Source organism: Neovison vison, chromosome 13 (genome assembly GCF_020171115.1).
Source record: "Neovison vison isolate M4711 chromosome 13, ASM_NN_V1, whole genome shotgun sequence".
Lineage (NCBI taxonomy): Eukaryota > Metazoa > Chordata > Mammalia > Carnivora > Mustelidae > Neogale > Neogale vison.
This window is the reverse complement of record NC_058103.1, coordinates 86123527-86147801: the sequence shown is the minus strand read 5'-3', so window position 1 is coordinate 86147801 and position 24275 is coordinate 86123527. Positions and strand designations below refer to the sequence as shown.

The following is a 24275-nucleotide window of genomic DNA, read 5'->3' as shown; positions in this document are numbered from 1 at the left end:
ACTCCCATGAAGTCCATCTGTGAACTGTATGCTAAGCTGGAGTTACTGTCACATCAAAATTCATCAATGACTATAGAGAAATTGCCTAAACAGAGCATGTAGAATGGACTTCTAAAAATGTAAGTAAAAAAATTTCTGACTCTCCTCTAAAACTGCCAATGGCTTTCCAACCTACCCACGTTAAACTCAAACTCCTTATAATGTCCAAAAAACCCTACCTGATCTGCCTCCTGACCATTTCCATTTCCTATCATTCTTCACTGTAGTCCTGCCTCCCTGCTGTCCTCCATACAAGTTAAGAGTGCTTCAGCCTCAGGGCCTTTGCACTTGCTATTCACACTTTTCAAAATTTCCTTAGCTGAGTATCTATATGGTTAGCTCTATTACTTCATTCCGATGGCTATTCCAATGTTACTTCTTCACAGAGGTTTTCTCTGTCCACCCTACATAAAATAGGAACTCCTTGTTACTTTACTTTTCAAACCACAATTTATTTTTCTTCGTAGCACTTATCATCAGTTGATAGACAACTGTTTGTTTATTTTCTTGCAATAAAATGTAAACCCCTTCAGGTGCCTGGCTGGCTCAGTCAGAAGAGCATGCAATTCTTGATCTTGGGGTTGTGAATTCATACCCCACAATGGGTGTAGTGAATACTTAAATAAATAAATAAACAGGAAAAAAAGTGTTTACATTGGTGGTTAGGACTTCCTGGGTGGCTCAGTGGGCTAAGCCTTTGCCTTCGGCTCAGGTCATGATCTCAGGGTCCTGGGATTGAGCCCCACATTGGGCTCTCTGCTCCGTAGGGAGCCTGCTTCCTCTTCTCTCTGCCTGCCTCTCTGCCTTCTTGTGATTTCTTTCTCTGTCAAATAAGTAAACAAAATCTTTAAAAAAAAAAAAAGAACTTTGCCTTTACTCTTATTTTATCCTAGACTTCAGAACAATACCTAACCTTTATCAGGTCCTCAGATATTTTATTGGGAATTTATTAGGGAAAGCATCAATGGTCTTATAGTAAGAGAAAAATTTATGAGATATAAACATGATACCAATATGCAGACAATACTTGGAATGATCAAGGACAATACTTACTGCAGCACCAAACTTCTGCTGGAACTGATCAATGACTGTGTATGTTACCTCCTCGTCCTCTGCAGGAGAATGATGGTAATAGACACATTTGTCTTCTTTGGCAATAGAATAGCCCTCCCACTCATTTTAGCCATCCTCATAAATTTCTCCGCTATTGCAACTCAAAGGTCTAATGTTATTTCACTATCACCTGTGTCAGCCCAACACACAGTGAACACTCCAGCATCCTGTTTCTCAAATGAGAATGAATAAAAGCCCTACCAATGATAATCTTATGAATTAAACTATTTAATCATTTCCTGTGAAAATCCAATAATGTTTCTTCCTCATAGACTTGTGTCTTAAATATTTCAAGACATTTACTTTTCAAAGGATGTTCATAATAAAAAGTTATAGTTTAAAATAAATCAGTCCGGGGTGCCTGGGTGGCTCACTTGGTTAAGCTTCTGCCTTCAGCTCAGGTCATGATCCTGGGCTCCTGGGATTGAGTCCCAAATCAACTCCCTCCTCAGCCAGGAGCCCTGCTTTTCCCTCTCCCCATGCCTGCTACTCCCCCTGCTTATGCACTCTCTCTCTGTCAAATAAATAAATAAAACCTTAAAATAAATAAGTAACTAAATCAATCCTGGAGATGGGCTATAGTCCACATCTTTGGAATTCTCTGGGTCCTTAATTATGGTTTTAAATCATGTAATTTAAAAGATTAGAGGTATAGCATAACATATAGTTTCTCTTCATCTCCAACCTCTAAAATTAGGCGTGGCATAGGACACAGTCCACGTACCTCTTTTTCTCTACCTATACTCACTCTCCTGGTAATCTCATCTAGTCTCAAGCCTGTAAAACTCTATCAGCTAACTCTTACTTTTGTTTCTCCATCTCAGACCTTTCTCCTCCTCTCTAGGCGGACATTCAAACTTCGGAGGACCTGAAGTCTTAATCATCTTCCCAAAACGTGTTCCACTCAGAACTGTTCCCATGCCAGCTGAATTGCACTCCATACTTCAGTATACTCACACCCAAGCCCCTGAAATCACCATGATTCTCCTCTTTCTTTTTTTTTTAAGATTTTGTTTATTTATTTGACAGACAGAAATCACAAGTAGGCAGAGAGGCAGGAAGAGAGAGAGGGGAAGCAGGCTCCACGCTGAGCAGACAGCCTGATGCCGGTAATCAATCCCAAGACTCTGGGATCATGACCTAAGCCGAAGGCAGAGGCTTTAACCCACTGAGCCACCCAGGTGCCCCGATTCTCCTCTTTCACATGCACATCTAATACACCAGTAGACTGGGCTGGCTACACCCCAACATAAGTTCAGAAGTCCACCACTTTTTACCAACTGTACTGCTACCACTAGGTCCAAGCCACCATATCAGCTCACCTTAAAATTATTTCAATAGCCTAATAGGTATTCATGCTTTTACCTTTCTCCTTCTCTCAGTATCCATACAGTATCTAGACTAACTTTGTTAAAACAGAAGTCAGTTAATGTTACCCTTCTGCTCAAAACTATCCAAAAGGAAGTAGAAGTATTTTTTAAAATACCATTGATAACAGTATAAAATATGAAATACTTAGGGATAAACACAGCAAAATATGTATAAGACTTATACACCAAGAACTGCAAAACACTGTTGAGAAATTAAAGATCTCGGGGCGCCTGGGTGGCTCAGTTGGTTGGGCGGCTGCCTTCGGCTTGGGTCATGGTCCTGGCATCCTGGGATCAAGTCCCACATCAGGCTTCTTGCTCAGCAGGGAGCCTGCTTCTCCCTCTGCCTCTGCCTGCCACTCTGTCTGCCTGTGCTCACTCTCTCTGACAAATAAATAAATAAAATCTTTAAAAAAAAATAAAGAAAAAAAATTAAAGATCTCATAGAGGGAAATACTGCGTTAACAGGTTAGAATACTCAATATTGTTAAGATGCCAATGTTCCCCAAACCAATCTATCGATTCATTGCAATCCCAGTAAAAATACAAGTGGGTTTTTTTTTTTCAGAAATTGGCAACCTGATTCCAAAATTCATAGGGAAATGCAAAGAACAAAGAATAAGCAAAACAACACTGAAAAAGAACAAAGTTGTAGAACTAACACTACCAGATTTCAAAGTCTATCATTAATCAACAGTAAGCAAAAACAGTCTAAAAAAAACCCAAAAGAAACAGTAAACAGTCTAGTATTGAACATCTACAATGACCTCCATGAAATGCCTATGTCATTTCCTCTCCAACTACCTCTTCTCTTTGCTCCATCTACACTGATTACACTGATCTAGCTGTTCCTTCAAGATCCTGGCATGTTCCTATCTCAGGGCCTTTATATTAATTCTTTTATCTGCCTAAAGAACATTTCCCCCACATATCCACACAGTTCAAGCCCTCATCTCCTATAGGCTTTGGCTCAAATGTCACCATTTTTGTGAGGCCTGTCCTGAACACCCTAACATTGTAAAACCACCCTCTTCACACACTTCTCTTCTATTTTTTTCCCCTTAGCATTTGGTGCTAGCATGCTGTATGTGATACTCCTTTATCTTATTTAGTGTCTGTTTCTTGCACTGGAGCTCAGTGAGGGCAGAGACTGCACATATAGAACCTTAACTCAGAGTTATGCCAACTCCAAAGAGTTGTGGACCACAATAGAGACCCTAGACAAGTCAGAGCCCCAGTGCTCACCTGATGGGCTGAACTTGAGGTCACTCAGCAGAGAGGTGGTTGGCGGCTCAGAGGAAGGAGAAAGAGACTCACATATGTTCAGGTCTTCACCTTTATCCATCCTGGTTCTTTCTGTATTTAGACTATGCTTACAAAAAACAATACTCAGATGAAATTGTTCTTTGTTGCTGATGCTCACACAGATTTTGCCACACATCAATGGTAAAGAAGCTAGACCTCCATTTCATAGAGGACCCACTCATCCACTGCTTTTTTTTTTAAGATTTTATTTATTTATTTGACATACAGAAATCACAAGTAGGCAGAGAGGCAGGCAGAGAGAGAGAGGAGAAAGCAGGCCCCCTGCTGAGCAGAGAGCCCGAGGTGGGGCTCGATTCCAGGACCCTGGGATCATGACCTGAGCCGAAGGCAGAGGCTTTAACCCACTGAGCCACCCAGGCACCCCTCATCCACTGCTTTTACACTGATTTGAAGATATCATCTAAAGATGGAAGAAAATATCCATCTATTTCTTCTACCTTCTATTACCTCAGACCATTTGAGAAATTGCATAGCTAATGAATTAGAGGTAAGCCTTTCTAACCTAATATATGCATTTGAGTAAAATCATAATTAAGAAAATTATTCAAATTATTCCACCATACCTGACAGAAGATGCCTTTTCTCTCATCGCACCTTGTTCCACTTCGTCCAGCAGTTCCACTGCAAAATAACCAAATGCCTTCCAACAAGAGTTTCCAATCTGAATGCAGTTAACCACTCCCCTCTCTCCCTCTACCACAGTCTGACTAGGTACTACACACACTAACTTGAAATGAAATGTTAGTCCATAGAGGCCTTCACTAGCCAACAATAAATAGAGCAGAAGAGCCTATCCAGAGTACTGAAGATGCCTAATACTATGTTCCTACACAGCTTCTCAGGTCTTTCAGCAGGATTAGAAAGATTTCTACATGTTCCAAAGCACCTTGCAGTCAAGCAGATTCATTCTAGAGAGAGATTTTCTTTCCTATTCATTCCCACCATACTGCATTTCCCTTACACCATGCACTGTTTGGGGGTTTCCTCTCAGATCCTTCCCAGATGGGTCTCTTTCACTCGCATAGGCTGGTGCGTTAACAGTTCTGTGACATGAGTTTTGCACAGTGGCAGCATGGTGGCTAGTGATGTTTATCTAAGGCGCCATTATTGCAAATTGAAACAGTTCAGCGACATGAAAGGCAATAAAAGTTAGACTAGAAATCCCCCCTAAATATGAAACATTCCACAGATTCTGAAGCCTAACAGGGCTGGGAATGGAGGACAATATTATCTATCATTAATTCTAAGATGTACATTTTAAACAGCTCTGAAATCAGATATGATTTACAATAAGTGGACATGACAGTTTACTTGCCAGTTACTTTTCCTTTCTTGTGATGTGAAAAGTAAGTGTATTTTATAATTAATGGCATTTTTTTTAAAGATTTTATTTATTTATTTGACAGAGAGAGATCACAAGTAGGCAGAGAGGCAGGCAGAGAGAGAGAGGAGGAAGCAGGCTCCCTGCTGAGCAGAGAGCCCGATGCGGGACTCGATCCCAGGACCCTGAGACCATGACCTGAGCCAAAGGCAGCGGCTTAACCCACTGAGCCACCCAGGCGCCCAATTAATGGCATTTTAGACTGACTTAAAAATACTTAGGTAGTACTCAGAGAAGATCTACTCAGGGACCGTTATGTTTCAAAACATCTCTTTCCCCTGCACTATCAGGGTGTTGGGTCTGGGGCAGAGAAAGTAAAAGTCACTAAAAATAAATTTTTAGTCAATTATTATTTGTCAATTATTATTCTTCATTTTATTTTTAATTTATGATTGTTTCAAGATTTTATTTAAAAAATTTATTTAAATTCCAGTTAGTATTATTCTTCATTTTAATAATTCTTATTCAAAGTGCTTTTCAGGGAGAGTGAAAAAATTCTCAATCCATGGCTAACTGAACCACAGGGCAAAAAAGGAGAAGGTTGTCCTTTGAACTAAAAATTATGAACAAAGGCCAAGTCTTGAGAATTTAGAAAGAGATGAAATCCATGTCTACAGTTCACCAAGCTCGTCAAACAGTTAGCCTTCTCTGATAGTTAGAGAGATGGTAGTAGTGATTCCTTTGCTTCTCTTTACAAACCCACCACAGCCTAGCTCTTATCCGGTGCAAAGGCTGATTTTAAAAAGCAATAAGAATTCCACTATGGGGGTGCCAGGTTGGCTTAGTTGGTACAGCATGGGACTCTGGATCTCGGGGCTGTGAGTTCAAGCCCCAGGTCAGACGTGGAGATTACTTACTTACTTTTTATTTTAAAGGTTTTGTTTGCTTTATTATTTTTTTAAGATTTTATTTCTTTATTTGACAGAAAGAGATAGCTAGAGAGGGAACACAAGCGGGGGGAGTGGGAGGAAGAAGAAGGCTTCGCACCGAGCAGGGAGCCCATTGCAGGGCTAGATCCCAGGACCCTGGGTCATGACCAGAGCCAAAGGCAGACACTCAACAACTGAGCCACCCAGGTGCTTAAAAATCGTAAAAAAAAAAAAAAAAAAAAAAGTAGGGCGCCTGGGTGGCTCAGTGGGTTAAGCCGCTGCCTTCGGCTCAGGTCATGATCTCAGGGTCCTGGGATCGAGTCCCGCATCGGGCTCTCTGCTCAGCAAGGGGCTTGCTTCCCTTCCTCCCTTTCTGCCTACTTGTGATCTCTCTCTGTCAAATAAATAAATAAAATCTTTAAAAAAAAAAAAAAAGTTAGAGTCCTACTACTACCACCACCCTCACAGCTACTATGAAAAGGTGTTCAAAGGGGTGCCTGGATGGCTCAGTTGGTTGAATGGCTGCCTTCAGCTCAGGTCATGATCCTGGAGTCCCACATCTGGCTCCAGCACTACCCACCCCATGGGGCTCCCTGCTCAGCAAGGAGTCTGCGCTTCTCCCTCTGACCTTCCCCCCTCATGCTTTCTCTCTCTCAAATAAATAAATAAAATCCTAAAAAAAAGAAAAGAAAAAGAAAAGGTGTTCAAGGGACAAAGAGTGTTTACAGTAGCATACTCTGTGAGAAAGAACCCTTAGATAGCTGTCTGGAACTGTCTGCCTTGAAATAAGTCTGGATTGGCAGTCATTAGTTTGATAAGAGTTTCATTACTCTGTCAATTTTACTTCTCTCACAAAATAATCTTTCAAGAAGCAGTGGTTTCTGGTCTACAAGGGTCCTTTCCTTTCCTCATATCTGCCCTATTGGTTAAGAAATGAACAGCTGTATAAGGTCCCAGATCTCCCGCTCTCCCCACTCCTACCCCCAACACTGACCTTTACTCCTCCTTGGAGGGCTTTCTGCCTTTGAGTTCTTGAAAGTAAGAACAGTTCTTGCTGCCCTTTTCTTTTAACCTATTTGGCTTGTCTGAAGCGCACTGACCAGAAGAGCTTCCATATCTACTCTTTCTGGCAAACAGCTGGACCTACTTCTGCTAAGTGGCTTTTGCTGGCCAAAATGAAGAATAGAGCTGCATCTTGCAATTCCAAAATCCAAAAATCTCTGAGAACTAAAAATCGTCTGGACCTCTTTTGGCAACAAAACCCAACTGACATCTATTTATAGTCCTACTTTATTTCATTTAGAGTAATTATCCTCACATTTCCCTGTAGAAATGTGTTTTATTACAGTGTTTCCCAGACCTGTTTGAAAAAAAATTGAAAAAAAATATTATAGATGTTCTATAATATAAAGAGTAGATACTGTGTTACATTTCCTAAAAATCTGGATTTCTGAATTCTGACATTTGGCCCCCAGGGTTCAGATAAGGGACTGCGAATGTACTATGACTCCATAGTGTTAAAATCAATTGCTAAGCAAGACCACTCCTTGCTGTTCAGATTCTTAACTGCCCACTGGCTGACTCTTTAGTAATGAGCACCAGCAGTTCTCACACAGTAAAACCAAGATGATTAAAATCCCCTGCCACCATTCTGCTCATAGTACCCATCAAAAAGGTAAGATAAAGGTCAATTCTCAAATACCCAGTCTTAAGAGTTCCTAAGAGCAATATTAAAGGCAACAACAAAAATACAACATATTTTTGCAAATACTGGAATAAGGCAGAGGAGTGAGTTTACTACTACTACAATCCCAATACGCACATTCAGGGAACATGCAGTTCTCACCGTTCAGAATCTCATGCCCAAAAAACATCTTCACTCCTGGAACACTTCGACCAGTCTCCACATTCTTCACTGTTACAGAAAATGATTCATTCACTTAATAAAAAATAGTATTTCCACAAAATTATAAGAAAACATGCATCTCAAAAGTGCCATATCTAGGGGTGTTGGGGTGGCTCAGTCGGTTAAGTGTCCGACTCTTGGTTTCTGCTCAGGTCATGATCCTAGGGTCCTGGGATCAAGCCCTGTGTTGGGCTCTGCACTCAGTACAGAGTCTGCTTGATGATTCTCTCTATTTCTCTCTCCTCTAGCTCTTGCTCCACTCACTGACCCTCTCTCTCTAAAATAAAGAAATCTTTTTTTAAGAAGTGCCATATCTGAGTTTTATAAAAATTACCAAATTATTTTCCCCGAGAAATGATGAGTCAATAATAAATTACAAAGCTATAGCCTTGAAACAAGTAGGATAAAGAACAGAGGGAACCTGAGAATGGTCCAAGACGAATTTAAAGTATGTAGTAGTAGTAGTAGTAGTAGTATGGTGAACTTAAACTTCTCCCAAGACTATTCTAAGGCCCTGAGGCTCAGGACTATTTATTTATTATATTTCTATTGATTTTTACCTCACCTAATTCCAGATAAAATTTTAAGGCAGCTGACTACTTCTAGAGTCCACACCCTGTTTTATGCCATGCTACATGCTCCAAAATACTGTCAAGGACAATAATCCAAATCCTGGCCCCAATATAGGACTCTTCTGTGAGTAGGTAAGAGAGTTAGGAGAAGTTTAGATGTCGTATCTACAATATAATGTCATTGCTCTAGGTATAAGTGCTCCCAGCGGCTGCATATTTCCATATTGTTCAGCGATCTAAAATAATTTTCACCCTCACTGTTTCACTGAAAATATTCTTACAAGGTCAAAAATCAGGGATACCTGGGTGGCTCAGTTGGTTAAGCAGCTGCCTTTGGCTCAGGTCATGATCCCAGCGTCCTGGGATAGAGTCCCACATCAGGCTCCTTGCTTGGCAGGGAGCCTGCTTCTCCCTCTGCCTCTGCCTGATATTCTGTCTGCCTGTGCTTACTCTCTCTCTCTCTGATAAATAAATAAATAAAATCTTTAATAAAAAATTACAACTGCCTATTTTTCTTTCCTTTTTTCTTTTTAATGATTTTATTTATTTGTTTGACAGAGAGAGAGAGCGCGCGTGCGCGTGTACAAGCAGGGGGAGCAGCAGGCAGAGGGAAAAATAGGCTCCACACTGAGAAGGGAACCCAATGTGGAACTTGATCCCAGGACCCTGAGATCATGACCTGAGCTAAAGGTAGATGCTTAACCAACTAAGCCACCCAGCAACCCCCCAACTGCCTATTATAAGTTATAGTCTTATCACCCTTGGCTCCCATGTATCTTTTTTTTTTAAAGATTTTATTTATTTATTTGACAGAGAGAGATCACAAGTAGGCAGAGAGGCAGGCAGAGAGAGAGAGAGGAGGAAGCAGGCTCCCTGCTGAGCAGAGAGCCTGATGCGGGGTTCGATCCCAGGATCCTGAGATCATGACCTGAGCCGAAGGCAGCGGCTTAACCCACTGAACCACCCAGGCGCCCCTCCCATGTATCATTTGACAGTACTGTTCTTTCCTTTCTTCTTTGGCTCATAAGATACTTCAAGTTTAGTTCTTTTCCTACTAATTCCCTAGAGCTACCAAACTGAGCACCAACTCAGAGCTAGGCACCATGCTAATTATTTGCCTACATTTAATTCTCCAGTAACATAATGAGAGAGGCATTTCATTATCTCTGTTATGGAATAATCTGAGACTCAGAAAGGTTGAATAACTTGGTCAAGGTCACACTGCTAATTAAAGACAGAGTCAAGATTCAAACCCAGGTCTCGGGTATTTAATAGGCAACTCTGAACAATGTTATACTGTCTCCTTCATTTGCCCCTTCCCATCTCTTCAACTGTCTCCACCACCTCTAACATCCTGACCTCCCCTATTTCTTTTCTTTCTTTTTTAATATAAGTAATCTCTACACCCAATGTGGAGCTCAAACTCATGACCCTGAAAAGAGTCACATGTTCTTTGGACTGAGCCAATCAGGATCCCCAACATCCAGATTATTTCTCTTAGCTCCACTCACATTTCCAACTGACTAATACCAGACTTACTGTAAGATCCTCAAACTGAAATCATTATCTTCTCCCAGTAACCAACAAACTTCCTCTTCCCATTTCTATCAGTTAATAACAGTACTATATACCTATCTTCTTCTGAGTCATGATCTTCTGAGTCATAAATGTAGTAATGATTTTTCATTGCTATGTATTTATTTAAGATCATGTGTGTGGGGCTGGGAAGAGGCAAAGGGAGAGAGAAAGAATATTAAGCAGGCTCCACACTCAGTGTAGAACCCAACTCGGGGCTCAATCTTATGACCCTAAGATCATGACTGGAGCCAAAATTAAAAGTTGGATGCTTAACTGACTGAACCACCCAGGCACACTTCCGTTGCTCTTTAATTATCTAATTGATTACTAGGTTACTTATCTTACCTCTTATGTATTCCTAAAGTCTGTCTTCTCTTTTTCCATTCCTTGCTGAGCCTTAGTTCTGACCTTAGTTTCCTTGACTGTCAAAATAGTTCTATCTCTGCTCTTTGCCTCTAGTTTCTCTCTACTTCAGTCCTTCCTTCACATTGCTGTCATAGTAAAAATACTCCCTGCTTTGTCCAAATAGTACATAAAATTAGTAAACAAGTGTAAAGAAATATGTTCAACTTCTTTAGGAATATATTTTTTTAAAGATTTTATTTATCAGAGTGAGAGAGAGGGAGAGAGCGAGCACAGGCAGACAGAATGGCAGGCAGAGGCAGAGGGAGAAGCAGGCTCCCCGCTGAGCAAGGAGCCCGATGCGGGACTCGATCCCAGGACGTGGAGATCATGACCCAAGCCGAAGGCAGCTGCTTAACCAACTGAGCCACACAGGCGTCCCAGCAACCAAGATGAAATATCACATTTTATCTATAAAACTAGCAAAAATTTAGGAAAGATACACAACACATCAGCATTAAAAACAACAACGGGGCGCCTGGGTGGCTCAGTGGGTTAGGCCGCTGCCTTTGGCTCAGGTCATGATCTCAGGGTCCTGGCATCGAGTCCCGCATCGGGCTCTCTGCTCAGCAGGGAGCCTGCTTCCCTCTCTCTCTCTCTGCCTGCCTCTCCATCTACTTGTGATTTCTCTCTGTCAAATAAATACATAAAATCTTTAAAAAACAACAATAACAACAACAACGTTAGGGGCATCTGGATGGCTCAATTGATTAAATGTCTGCCCTCAGCTCAAGTCATGATCTCAGGGTCCTGGGATAGAGCTTCACCTCAGCTCTGCAGTGAGCATGGAGCCTGCTTAAGATTCTCTTTCCCTCTGCCCCTCCCCCATCCTCTCACCCTACTCACACGCACTTTCTCTTCCTAAAAAAAAGAAAAAAAATTAAAAACATAAAAAGTTTAGACATTAAATTGGCACTTCAAGTAACATGAGAAAATGCTTTTTATCATGTTAAGAAAAAAAATATATATATACTAACTTATTATGTCAACTATATAAAATCTATGTAATTAAAGATCAGAGAGAAATATACCAAAATATTGCATTTAGACTGAATGCCTTGTTGAACAAGCATGTGGCATATCTTTTTTTTTTTTTTAATTTTGTTTTATTTATTTGAGAGAGAGAGACAGTGAGAGAGAGAATGAGTGAGGAGAAGGTCAGAGAGCGAAGCAGACTCCCCATGGAGCTGGGAGCCTGATGTGGGACTCGATCCCGGGACTCCAGGATCACGCCCTGAGCCGGAGGCAGTCGTCCAACCAACTGCGCCACCCAGACGTCCCGCATGTGGCATATCTTGATTGTTCTCAACTCAATGCCATTTATTCAGGCTAGCAACGTGGTGGTTCCTTGGACCGCCATGGCATCTCCTTAAGGGGATTGACTCAGCTGGGGGGAGTACCCTCCTACCTCTCTTTCCTCTTCCTCCTATCTGTAACTTCTACAAGCTGTCACATGATCTTGAAGTTTGAAGCCATGAAGATGATAGAGCAGAAAGATGGATAATCCTGGATCTCTGCCAGCTCTGGGGTGATTCACAGCAACCCTGGAAGGCCTTCCTTCTTTTATATGAGAATAAACTCCTATTTTCTTTAAGCCATTGTCCATGAATCTGTTTCCAGCAGCTAAGCATTGTTCCTAACTAACATAGCATTAAAAATTTCAGGCAACGAGTCTGAAAATGTAGATGCCTCCCATTTAAAAATCTTTCAAATTGTGGGGTGTCTTCGTGGCTCAGTCAGTAGACCAAGCAACTCTTGATCTCATGGTCAAGGTCTCAACTAGGCCTAGAGACTACTTAAAAAAAAAAATTTCAAATTCCTCCTCATTGTTCTCAGAAGTATCCAAATGCTACAATATATTAAGGCCTTCTCATCTGTCCCATACCTACTTCTCCAGCCTTAAGTCTCACCACACCTCCATAAGGAAATTCACTTAGGTTTTCTGAATGAACCAAGTTTTCATGTCTCTACATTTTTTGTATATGTTGCTACTTCTACATAAAACTATGGTTCTCTTGAAGTGTCTTAGGGTGCCTGGGTGGCTCAGTCATTAAGCGTCTGTTTGCCTTCTGCTTGGGTCATGATCCCAGGGTCCTGCAATTGAGCCCCACCTCAGGCTCCCTGCTCAGCAGGAAGCCTGCTTCTCCCTCTCCCTCTGCTGCTCCCCTACTTGTGTTCCCTCTATCACTGTGTCCCTCTCTGTCAAATAAATAAATAATATCTTTAAACAAACAAACCAAAAAAAGAAATGTAAATTCTTAGGCCCCACCCCAGACCTTTAGAATCAGAAACTCTTGGAAGGTGGCCCAGCAATCTGTGTTTTCACAAGTGCCCAGGTAATTCTGATACACAGATAAAGTTTGAGAACCAGTGGCTTAAAACACTTTCCACTCTTTTCCCATCCAGTTAAATCTTACCTTTGGGATGCCATCCCCAATATCCTAACCCTACCACTCCCAGATCTAAATTAACTGAAACTTTGTATTTTCATAGCATCTCATGCATCTATCAGAGAGGATATCACACTGCATTATACCTTTCTACTTGTTTATCTGTCTCTTTACCAGACTAAGTTTTTTTTTAAGGACAGGGACCATGTTATTCTTACCTATATCCCTGGTACCTATCACAGTGCCTGTGATATAAAACTACCAATAAATGATTACTGAATGAATTACTATTGCAAAAGTCTGATATAGTCCCATCCTGGTCCACAAAGGTCTATTTTAACTTATAATATGGCTTAACAATAACACTAATCTCTTAAATCCCATTTATACGTTTCAATTATAAACCTGCAATTTATGCCAGGTAAACAACTACCCTAGCAAGTCAATATTCTAGCTGAATAAAAACTATATATTGTATCTCAAAGGTGAACACATGTAGGAACTAGGAAGGTGGTACACCCAAGGAAGCATGGAAATTCTAAGCTCCTTCCCACAGACCTTAACTTATGCATCTCTTCCACCTGGCTGTTCCTGAGTTGTGGCCCTTATAATGAACAGAACTGAAGCTGGGAGGTATAGAGGCTACCTTGAGACCATGAGAATAATACATTATTCCTGAAGTGGCAAAAACCACAAGACACCTGGTCCCTCCTGGCATCTTTGAGCCACTGCCCTAGCAGCCTACCTGTGGACTTCCTTTTGCATGACAAAAATTAACACCTAGCTGTCTTTGTGAATTTGTCTGTTGAAGCCAAAAGTAATTCTATCCAGCAGAGCAGTTATTTTTAACTGCAATATGCATAGAGTAAGAAATTTAAAAGAAGCACCCAATGAAAAACAATCTATACAATAAAAATTTCCACTATCATGTCAAAGTATAAAAATGGGGATAAGGGGTGCCTGGGTGGCTCAGTCGTTAAGCATCTGCCTTTGGCTCTGGTCATGATCCGGGGGCCCTGGAATCAAGTCCTGCAGAGGGAAGCCTGCTTCTCTTTTCCCATTCCCCCTGCTTGCATTCCCTCTCTTGCTGTCTCTCTCTCTGTCAAATAAATAATCTTAAAAAAAAAAAAAAAAAAGTGGAGACAAGCCCGTAGATGCAGCTATGTTTACCATTAAAGAAAACAGCATTCTAATCTCTTAACTCTTCCCTAGAATAGGAATGCCTCCCTCTCAGTTGCTAATGAAGCCCCCAGAGTCCTCACCCAAACTTAACTACTAATTTCTTAAAGGCAGAAGATAATGACAAATAAAATGAGACCTTTCTTCAGGACAACAATCTTGTTAGGATCCACATGCTGGAGAACTCCCTCAAATACGCCAGAAACCAAAGTGAGTTTCACCCTTCTCCACAAAATCTGATTGAGGAAATGGTAGTCACTGCTAGGATCCATGCTATTCGATTCCAAAAGCAGTCTTCAAATATCTTCTTTAAGTATCCAAACACTTGAAAATAAAAGAGATCTAGGATTTAAAAAATATTTTAGGGAAGTATTTTCCCTTTCCCCATACTTGGAAGGGACAAGAAAAAGAAAAATATGAGAGTAATTCAGTTTTGCACATCTTTTTAGATCAATTATGAGAAAAGGACTATTCCAAGCATCACCTCTATTTTATACATGGGAAACAAAGCTGTAAAACTTCAGGCACTGTAGGTTTGACTTCTTTGTCTACAGAATGGGGCAATACTACCATGCATACCTTAGTTAAATGGAAAAAGCAGAACATTTTAGAGGCTTTTAAATAGCACATACATGTATCTTTTTATCACCAACCAAAAGAAGAAGAAGAAAGAGGGAAGGAAAGAAAAGAAAGAAATTCTGAAAGAACAAATGAAAGAAAACCGATGCTGGCAAAATGTCTGCCATGAGCTGCTCACCCAGAAACATCTAAGATTGAAATTCTTCTGGCCTCTTCTACATTAGTAATACATCCAGAATTTGGCAGTTACCAATCAAAGCATAAGTGACCTAGAACTATCACAATTTATGCATGATCAATCAGGCTGCCATGTCAGTGCATTTGAAGGGAGACAACACTAGATCAGACGAGGGCAGGTTAATCATGAAAAGGACTCAGTGAGACTAGAACCTTGGCCTTATGCTAAGTCGTCAAACCCTTAGATAAAGCTTAAAAGTAGTTTAGGTACTAAATAACAGTGGTTAGAGTTTGGTTCTTCCCTATCTCAAACCAGTTATGCATAAAGCAACACTCAGAAGAGTGGGGAGGGGGTGAAAAGACGCTGAAGCCAGAGAAAAAGAACTGGTTCACGGAGATAGCTAAATTAGTTAACGGGTGGCTTAAACATTTTCAAGAAAACAAAAATATCATAAAAATAAAATGGAAGATTCCTAATTTTTAAGACAAAATAAGAAACTCCAAATAAACGGCGGGCCATACGCTAGGAATTAAATCTCGTCCACCGTTAGTTAGGTTATTTTTTTCCCCGAAGGAAGTTTGGGAAATCCTGTCCCAATTTCAGCCAAATGAAGCTCGACTTCTTACAGCTTCAGTCTTGAACTAAAAAAGGAGGTACTGCTGTGAAGGAAGAACTCTCGGGGAGTTCCAAGCTGGCGTTGGCGGTTATCAAAGGACAGAGACGAGAAAAACAGAAGAAAAGTACACAGGACTGAAAACCTGCACCGAAAAGCGGACGCCAGCCTGGCGGAACCAGAAGTCCCGGCTGTTTCTCAAGGAGCCAATCGGCGCGCGGCCCGGAGGCTGGCTGCCGAGCGCCCCCAGCGGCCGGGAGGAGGGAGGACCTCCAGGAAAAGGAGGAGGTGGAACTCCCAGCATGCAGTTCCCGAGAGACACACCCCAGCGTTGCCCCAGGAGACGTTTGGTCTATTTTTATAGTCTCTCTCTGCAATCCCTGCCACCTGTGGGTGGGATTTCCACTTTTAGAGTTCTGTAAGAAACAGATTGTCTATGCTGCCTGCCTCAGGTTAGCTCGCTGTAAAGCAGTGGGTCGATGGCGTTTCCCTTTTAATTGCGGTCGGTAGAGCCAGAGTGGCATTGCCCTTTTAAGGCCGGTGGCATCATGCTTCCGGGGGCGTGGTCTGTCCTTAGGAATACCGGGCGCTGCGCTGGGCTGATTCATTCGGGGGCTGGAGCTGCAAGCGCCGACGTCGGCTCGTGCGCCGGGAGCAGCCTCGCTCGTCATTGGCTGGTTCTGGGGGACCGCCCCCCCCCTTGCCACCCCTGGGTTCCCTCTCTGGTCCGCAGTAGAAACACTGCCCTCTCGGTTCTTGACCCCTGGGCCTTTCTCCCTTCCCTCCCACCCTCCCTCCCGCTGCCGCCGTCGCTTCAGACGCCCCTGCTCCCGAAGGAGCTCCTGGTTCAGTGATGGGGTCTCGGGCTTCCACGTTACTGCGGGACGAAGAGCTCGAGGAGATCAAGAAGGAGACTGGCTGTGAGTTCGGTAGGGGGTGGGAAAGCGGCCGGGCCCGTGTGAGTGGCCTCAGAACCGACGGCGGGTTGTCGTTGAGGTCCGTTGTTGGGGTGCTCGGAGGTTGCCCGGTACTGAGCAGCCTCCAGCGCTGGAGCTTCGTGGCCGAGGGCTGGAGAACCTGTTCGTAGAAGCTGGGCTCTGGCCCCTGTGGGGCTGTCCTTCCCCTCAAAGGCAGGAGTCGCGATCACCCTTAGAGCACAGGCATCGCTCTTTTTTCTTATCCCTGCTCATGAAAGTCCCCGAACTCCTTCCTTTTATCTTTCCTCTCGCCAACCTCGAATTCAGGAGTTCTGGATGGATCCTGTAGAAAACACAATCCGTTCCTATGACGTTTCTGGGCAAGCACTTAAAGTCACTCTCAACTGTGGGAAATCATAAATAAATTCTTTCCGCAACTGGAAAGATGAATGCAGAAAGCAAGATCCTATAGTAAGGCTTTGGAAGACGTGCCCTGGTGACAGCAGACCTTTAAACAATGAGGGGTCTGAGAGTATGAGATTTCATTCTGAACCTGTGGAGAAAAAAGCACGGATACTGTGACCACCAGTTTTTTACTTAGACTGAGGATGCTTACTGTCCTAATTTCAGATATATTGTTTTCTACTATGCTGGTGTACTTTATGCAGTCGCTGTGGAAATTGGATGTGCTCCAAAATCTCAGTGTGAGTTTGTACTAGGCACTGATGTTTTTTATAGTCCAGTCTCTTCCTCATTAAACCGAACATAGGGGAAACAGGGCTTGGGGAATCAGAAGCTCTGTGTAACATAATCACACAATTTTATATAGCCCTTGATAATGCAACACTATTTTTTCAGCAATCCATTATGACTCTTGTATTTTACATAAGTTATGTAACTGTCTGAGCTCTGTCTCTTCATGATAACCTGTCTTTAATGATGAGGTGTCCAGTAATTCAGTGATCCATATGCAGGTAATATTGAAGGGTGCTGAGGGAACTACATAATTTCACAGGCAGTGGTGGCCTGAGAGAAACTGAATGCTATCCTGTGCTTTCGACAGATTTAGCTTTTAAAATCTTCAGTGTGGAAGGGATGTTATCTAGCCCCCACCCTTGGCAGATTGGTTTACTGCTTTTAGCATCCCCTAACAGATGGCCCATAGCCTCTCCATAAATACCTTTAGGGGTGATAAGCACACCACCTACTGATTTTGGATGAAAGACGGAAAGTAGTTAGCTGGTTATAATGTATAATACTTGTTTGGCTACTTGACCTTATGGTCATTTGATGACTCATTTTGACTCTTTAAGAGTAGAAATAAAGGCAGTTGGGAGTCAGCAATCATTTTATTAAATTTTGTGGTCATGACCTCTGACCACACTTGTAAATATAAGAACTGCTTTAGGTCTAAGGTGACACCAGAGTTAAAGCATTCATACTTAAAATAGAAAGTCAAATCATGAAGTGCAAGCCACAGTGAGGATGAGAAAAAGCTATTTTTGCCTCAAGATGAGGGAGCACTAATCCTATTTGGGCATATTTACATTTGACAAAATGGAAAGACCCTGGACTCTATAGGACTGGAGTTCTTTTACTGCGTGGCTTATGGAGGAACAGACGTACATACTCCTGGAAGAGCTGTTGCCCTAGTTGCCAAAAAGTGAATCAAATATTGAAGGAGATTCTCAACCACAAGCAATGCAAACGGATGTTAAGCCAGAAAGCCTAATGAACAAGTAGTTGCGGAATTTTTGCATTATCTGTGTGCTAGGTACTCAAAGCAGATGGTGACAAAAGATGCTCATAGCAGTTAGGATTAGCATTACGACATAAGGTAGCTGAAATTGTGTGCCACGCACCTTCAGACTTCAGACTCAGAGTCTGTGGGCTGTCTTGGAGAGAGCAGGAGTTGGGCCCTGATCCAGGAATGAATGAATTAGATTTAGATAAATTAATTTAGGACATTTTGGGAGGCTTCCACGAGCATTCTACTCCAGCCTGCTACTCAGCCATCCCTTGATCCTGTTAGTGTCCATCACCACAGTTGATTTTTAAAGTAGTAATTTTAACATGATATAAAAGATTTGGAAGACTAAAAACAGATACCCAAGGGGGAGGTGGAGAAGTGGGATTTGTCCAGTTTTCATCTGCTTCTTGTTCCATTAAGAGTTTAGGGAACTATCAGGGGTGCCTGGGTGGCTCACATGGTTGGCCATCTGCCTTGGGCTCAGGTCATGATCTCCAGATCCTGGGATGGAGCCCCATCGGGCTCCTGGCTCAGCGGGGAGTCTGCTTCTCCCTCTCCATTTGCCTTTTCTCCAGCTCATGCTTTCCTTGTATCTCTCTGTATCAAATGAATAAATAAAATTTTAAAAAAATGTTTAGGGAACTATCAATCAGAAACACTTCAAGTTAAGAAAAAGTAATACGTCTTACTACTCCCTTTGCCAGTGAGAAAATGTGGCATAATTGAGGAAAACTGACTTTATATTCAATATGAAAGCTTTGCATTAGAATTGATTATATTTAAACATATTTTCTGTAAGTCTAAATTGAGTAGAATCCCTGCATGACTGGCTTAGCCAGTATTTGAAATGTGATCTCTCAAGTGTTTGGCAAACTAATTCTAGTTTGAATTCTAGGTAAGAATTACCTGTAAGCCTCAGTTTTGTCATCTGTAAATGGGAATAATAATATTACCTACTTCATAGGATTCTTAAGAGGATTAAATGAGATAAATTATATAATCTACTTAGAATAGTGCCTGATATATAAGTATCAGGTAAGTATCAACTATTATTTTGAACCATAGATAAGAGTCATCTTTTTGGGAAAATACTTGTATGAACTAGTTATAAAACTATGCCTAGGGCTATATAAGTGGAGAGGTGACAGCATTTTATGCTTTTCGTATTTTCAGGGAGCACTGGACTAGAAATCAAGTTGTTTTCCCAATTCTACAGAAATAAAACTTTTAAAGGAATCGACATTTTAATGTTTATAACAGTTTTAAAAAACATTGTCTAAAGAAAATTAAAACATTTTTCATTAAAAAAAATTTTTTTTGAGAGAGAGATTGGCAGTGTGGGCCAGGGAGGGGCAGATGGAGAGAGAGAGAGAATCTTGAGCCAGCTCCATGCCCAGCTCAGAGCCCAGTGCAGGGCTCGATCTCACAACCCTGGGATCATGACCTGAGCTGAGGATCAAGAGTCCGATGCTTTGCCACCTGAGGCACCCAGGCATCCCTTAAAACATTTTGTGTTGGCATAAAACATTTGCTATATTGTCTTTGTCCTATTACCTTCTTTCACACATCAGCATTTTCATATACTAAAGCCCAGCTGAATAAAAGTTACCATTGGGGGGGAAATCACAACGGTCTTGGGAGTTTCTGTAATCTCCACTCTTAGTTCACTTAACTGTAGCAGTAAACTGGCTGTGAATTACTTAAAAGCATTTTTTAAAAAATAGTCATTTAATCTGTGAGAAACAATTCAAGCCAGTGGAGTAATAATAGATGCCCATTAATTTAATTTAATTATTATTTTTTACATTCATTTACTTCTAGTCTCTAGTTCTGGTGTGTGTCATGTGGTATGGGAATGGTGTTAAACAGGTTTAGGAAGTAAGTTTTATAGGCCGCTGAGGTTTTCTTTGAGAAGGTATAGTGATGATAGAATAGTGGGTTTTTTTCTATGGTTTCAACAAAGATACAAGCCTGGCAAAGGCAATTGCTTGAGAATAAAATATCTCAAAATGCAAGAACCCCTTCACCTGCCAAGCCATGTTGCCTGAAGGTGCTATCTTCTGGCATAGGAAATCACATATAACTAACACCTTTAACTGGTTTGGGGTTAAGGGATTTTGTAAAGCTATGTACTTTTCCTCCCAACTTGCTATGAAAGATTTAAAATGCACAAAAAAGTTAAAGTAGTGTAATATCCATATACTTTTCACCTCAATTCAGCAGTCAACGTCTTGCTTTATCTACATATAGATAAATATATATAGCTTTAGCTGTGTATTTGCTTTATCTATTTATATGTGTGTATCTACTTATCTTTTGATGAACCATTTAAAAGGCAGGTGACAGAACACTTTGCCTCTAAGTATTTCTGCATGTATCTCCTGAGAATAGGGGTTTTTATTTCCTTACTTAACCTCAGTACTATATCACACCTAAGAAAATTGACAGTAATTTAAAAATATTATCTACCATTTAGTCCATATTCAAATTTCCCCAATTAGAACAAGGTGGTTTGTTGTTGTTGCTTTAATATCTTTTAAGTCTCTTAATCTATAGGTTCTCTTAGAGAGTAGGCCAGCTCTTGAAGCCGGCTGTCAAGGGAAACTGAAAGTGTTGGAGTGTGGAATGGTTGGGATTCAGGCTTCAACTTCTCAATCTTTTATCTGGAGTTACCTTTGGTTGTACTAGTATGCTTAATCTAGGTTATCAGTCTGTTCTTAAGATTTAAGATAATGGTAAGGGAAAAATAACTTTTCTCTTACTCCCTTTTCATTTTATTCTTCCCTTTGTCATTCCTACCTAGTCCTTGGTACTTCTCTGAAATGCCTTTGTCCTCTGAGCATGAGGCCTCATGATAGAGAGTTCTGTAGTCAGATTGGCAGAGTCTTTCAAGTAATCTTCCAACAGTATAAAATAATTATTTGCCCGTTAGTGGAGAAAAATATAGCTTCATTCAATACTTGACCATGTCCACACCCTTTTCGGAGAGGTCAACTCCAGAGACTTCCTTTCGGTTACCAAGAATTGGTGCAGGTTTGGGGCACCAGTCCTGTTAGCCTAGTGCCTTCTGGTGAGACTAGTTTACTGGAAACCTTCTGGCCTTCTCTTGCGGCAGTTCCAATATCTTTCTGCACTTTGAAGTTGCTGTGAGCTCTGCACCTTGGAGATTGCTTTATATTCTCGTCATGGTGGATTTGGCACCTAAATTGAAGCTTGCTTTCCTCCTCCTCCTCCTCTTTCTCCTCTTTCTTCTTAATAAACATTAGTTCTGGGGATGCCTGGGTGGCTTAGTTGATTAAGTGGCTGCCTTCAGCTCAGGTCATTATCCCAGGGTCTTGGGATCGAGTTCCACCTTGGGCTCAGCAGGGAAATCTGCTTCTCCCTCTCCCATCTGCCTCTGCTCATGTTTTCTCTCATTCTCTCTCTCCCTCTCTCTCTCTCTCAATTAAATAAATAAATAAAATCTTAAAAAAAGAATAAATTCTGAAGTTTAGGACATAGATTGAGATTTCACCATATCGAGTTATATAAAAGTTGACATTTGGTTGTACATTTCTCTACTGATTTCCATATAGCCCCCTTCTGCCTGGAAGATAGCAGGTTTATGGTTCATGAAAATTTGTGAAGCATTCCATGTGGTTTTCAAAAGATTTATTTATTTATTTATTTGAGAGACAGAGAGGGAGTGTGCATGAGCATGGGGGGTGGGTATGCAGAGGGAGAGAATCTTCAAGCAGATGCCCCGTCCCCCAGTTTGGAGTCTGATGCTGGGCTCTGTCCCATAACCCATGAGGTGATGACCTGAGCTGAAACCAGGAGACTCTTAATGGATTGAGCCACCCAAGTGCCCCAAGCATTCCATATTTTTAAGGATATCAGGCATAAGCTGATCTTTTTTCTGAAATATGGGATGTAATACCATACCAGTACTTGGTAAGGAACTTTTTAGAATCATACTTTAAGATGTTCTTTGAGATAATCTAGATTAGAAAGATGTCTGATGGCTCATTTGTTAGTTGAAGGGGGTTGGACTAGACGACAAGATTCCTGCCAGTTTCAAAATTGTATCAGTAGCTATACATACATACACATATATAGAATTTCTTGAAGGATTCACAAAAAACTGGTAATAGTGTTTGCTTCTGGCAAGGGAAACTGGGGAACATGGTTGTTAGGGAGACTTTTCATTGTGTACGCTTTTGTACTATCTGTGTTTTTACAATGTGTGTGGATTATTTTCTCAAATTGCAAAAAAGGGGCACCTGGCTGTCTTAGTCCATAGAGCATGCAACTCTTGCAGAGTTGTGAATTTGAGTCCCATGTTGGGTGTAGAGATTCCTTAAAAATAAAATATTTTTGAAAAACAACCTAGTATAAAAAGAAATACAATTTAATGTTTTCCTGTTAAAAGGAAAGTAATCTGAAGTATGTAATAGTCTAGGTACTAAAAACTGACCCAGTGGACTAAATATTCTGCAGTTATTAAGAAGGACTCCAAAGCAACACAGAAAAATTATGAGTGAATGAATGAATGAGAAGGCATTCCAACTATGGAAAGTGTCCAAGTGGGTCGTATTGAATGGTTATATACATTTCTTTGTATAAGAAATGAAAAACAGTAGTGTTGAGATTGTGAACAAGTTTTGTTCTTTCAGAAAATCAGTCATTCTTTAACTGACTTATTTTTGTTAAACTAAAGGGACCTTCAGTTCTAGAGCATCCTTTGAGGCCAGAGGCCAGAGCCAGGGTAAACAGGTCAGGTTCCTGAAGAAAATGGCTGTAGCTGCCAGAGAGGAGAGAGGTGAAGATTAATTAGTGCAACGTGAAACTGTACCCAGGCTCACAATGTGAGGATGGTGATGCGAATGGTTAACCTGGAGTGTTTACCCTGTACCAGATGCTCTGCCAAGTGCTTTCCTCTCCTGGCCTCACAGAGTTCTCTCCGCAGCCCTTTTCGTTCAGCCCTCACTGAGTAGGCAGGCAGTGGTGCCATGAATGGGATCAGTCTGTTACCTGACCCCCACCAGAGAGCACGGGTTGGCAATGGGTCCCCAGCTACCTCCTCCGTGCCTGGCACCTGCGGGCTCTGGGCTGGTGTTGTGCTGACTGGGACTGATTCTTCTCTGCGCTCTTTGGAGAGCTAGTACCCACAGCCCAGCTTGGGGTGAAATCTGATGCTGAAGAATTCACTGCTGCCTCCAGCGTGCCTTCTCATCCTAGCTCCAGGCCATTCACTTCCTGCTTCTCCCGCTGTGCCCCGGTTTACTTTGTCCCATTGTTCCTAAAAGTGCAAGGAGATTTTGTTGAGCTGAGGGAGGAGGGCTACTGTCAGCATGCCTTCAGCCATCCCTTTTAAACCCCTGAAGGTACAGCCTAGGACAAAGTCCATACTTACCACACCCTTTTTGGTTCCTGTCTTTTCCCCTTTGATAACTGTCCTTTTTCTCCCCTCCTACTTCCCATCAGCCAGGAAACTAAACTACTGCCCAGAAATTTCTTTATGCATTTTCAAATTCTTACTGTGTACCTGCCGTTATTACTTCATTTTAATTGCCAGCTTATGCTTGAGTTAAAAAAATTAGGAGGAGGGGCGCCTGGGTTGCTCAGTTGTTAAACGTCTACCTTCGGCCCAGGTCGTGATTACACGGTTCTGGGATCAGAGCCCCGCATCTGGCTTCCTGCTCAGCGGGGAGCCTGCTTCTCCCTCTCCCACTCTGCTTGTGTTCCCTCTCTTGCTCTGTCAAATAAATAAATAAATAATCTTTAAAAATTTAAAAAAAAAATTAGGAGGAAAATAGCTTCCTTGTAGATATTATCTCTTGATAACCTGATCTTTTTACAAATTGCCTAATTTGTTTTCTGGGTTAGGGAGCTCAGTGGAGCTCATGCAGTCACAGAAAAGAAGCTAACCTGACCCTGTGATCTTTTACTTAAATGTCAGTTCTGAGGGAAGAGAAAAGCCACTAAAGCTTGGTGCAGGAGCAAACCAGATTTCCACTGAATCACCCAGGTGTTCACAAACCAGATTTTATAAAAACAGAATCTGTCCCAGGGCACCTGGCTGGCTCAGTTGATGGAGCTTGGGACTTTCTAAGTTCAAGCCCCACGATGGG

At 41.6% G+C, this 24275-nt stretch overlaps 2 protein-coding genes across 4 annotated transcripts in view; one reads left to right on the top strand and one right to left on the bottom strand.

Annotated features, from left to right (window-relative positions):
- EXD1 (exonuclease 3'-5' domain containing 1) overlaps positions 1 to 15652 on the bottom strand; it is a 34308-nt gene extending 18656 nt beyond the window's left edge. For 2 of the 3 annotated variants that reach the window (XM_044231143.1, XM_044231144.1), the window contains exons 1-6: positions 14883 to 15652; positions 14265 to 14449; positions 7945 to 8013; positions 4412 to 4469; positions 3768 to 3889; positions 1093 to 1151 (exon numbers count right to left, since the gene is read on the bottom strand). In XM_044231143.1, the coding sequence (XP_044087078.1) occupies positions 1093 to 1151; positions 3768 to 3889; positions 4412 to 4469; positions 7945 to 8013; positions 14265 to 14397 (441 nt within the window). In that variant the 5' untranslated portion in view covers positions 14398 to 14449; positions 14883 to 15652. Of the gene's footprint in view, positions 1 to 1092; positions 1152 to 3767; positions 3890 to 4411; positions 4470 to 7920; positions 8014 to 14264; positions 14450 to 14882 lie in introns of those variants that run through there. The other variant, XM_044231145.1, reaches the window with a different exon arrangement.
- Positions 15653 to 16124: 472 nt separating this feature from the next.
- CHP1 (calcineurin like EF-hand protein 1) overlaps positions 16125 to 24275 on the top strand; it is a 47617-nt gene continuing 39466 nt past the window's right edge. The window contains exon 1 of the mRNA XM_044229804.1: positions 16125 to 16415. Coding sequence (XP_044085739.1) covers positions 16349 to 16415 — 67 coding nt within the window. The 5' untranslated portion in view covers positions 16125 to 16348. The remainder of the gene's footprint in view (positions 16416 to 24275) is intronic.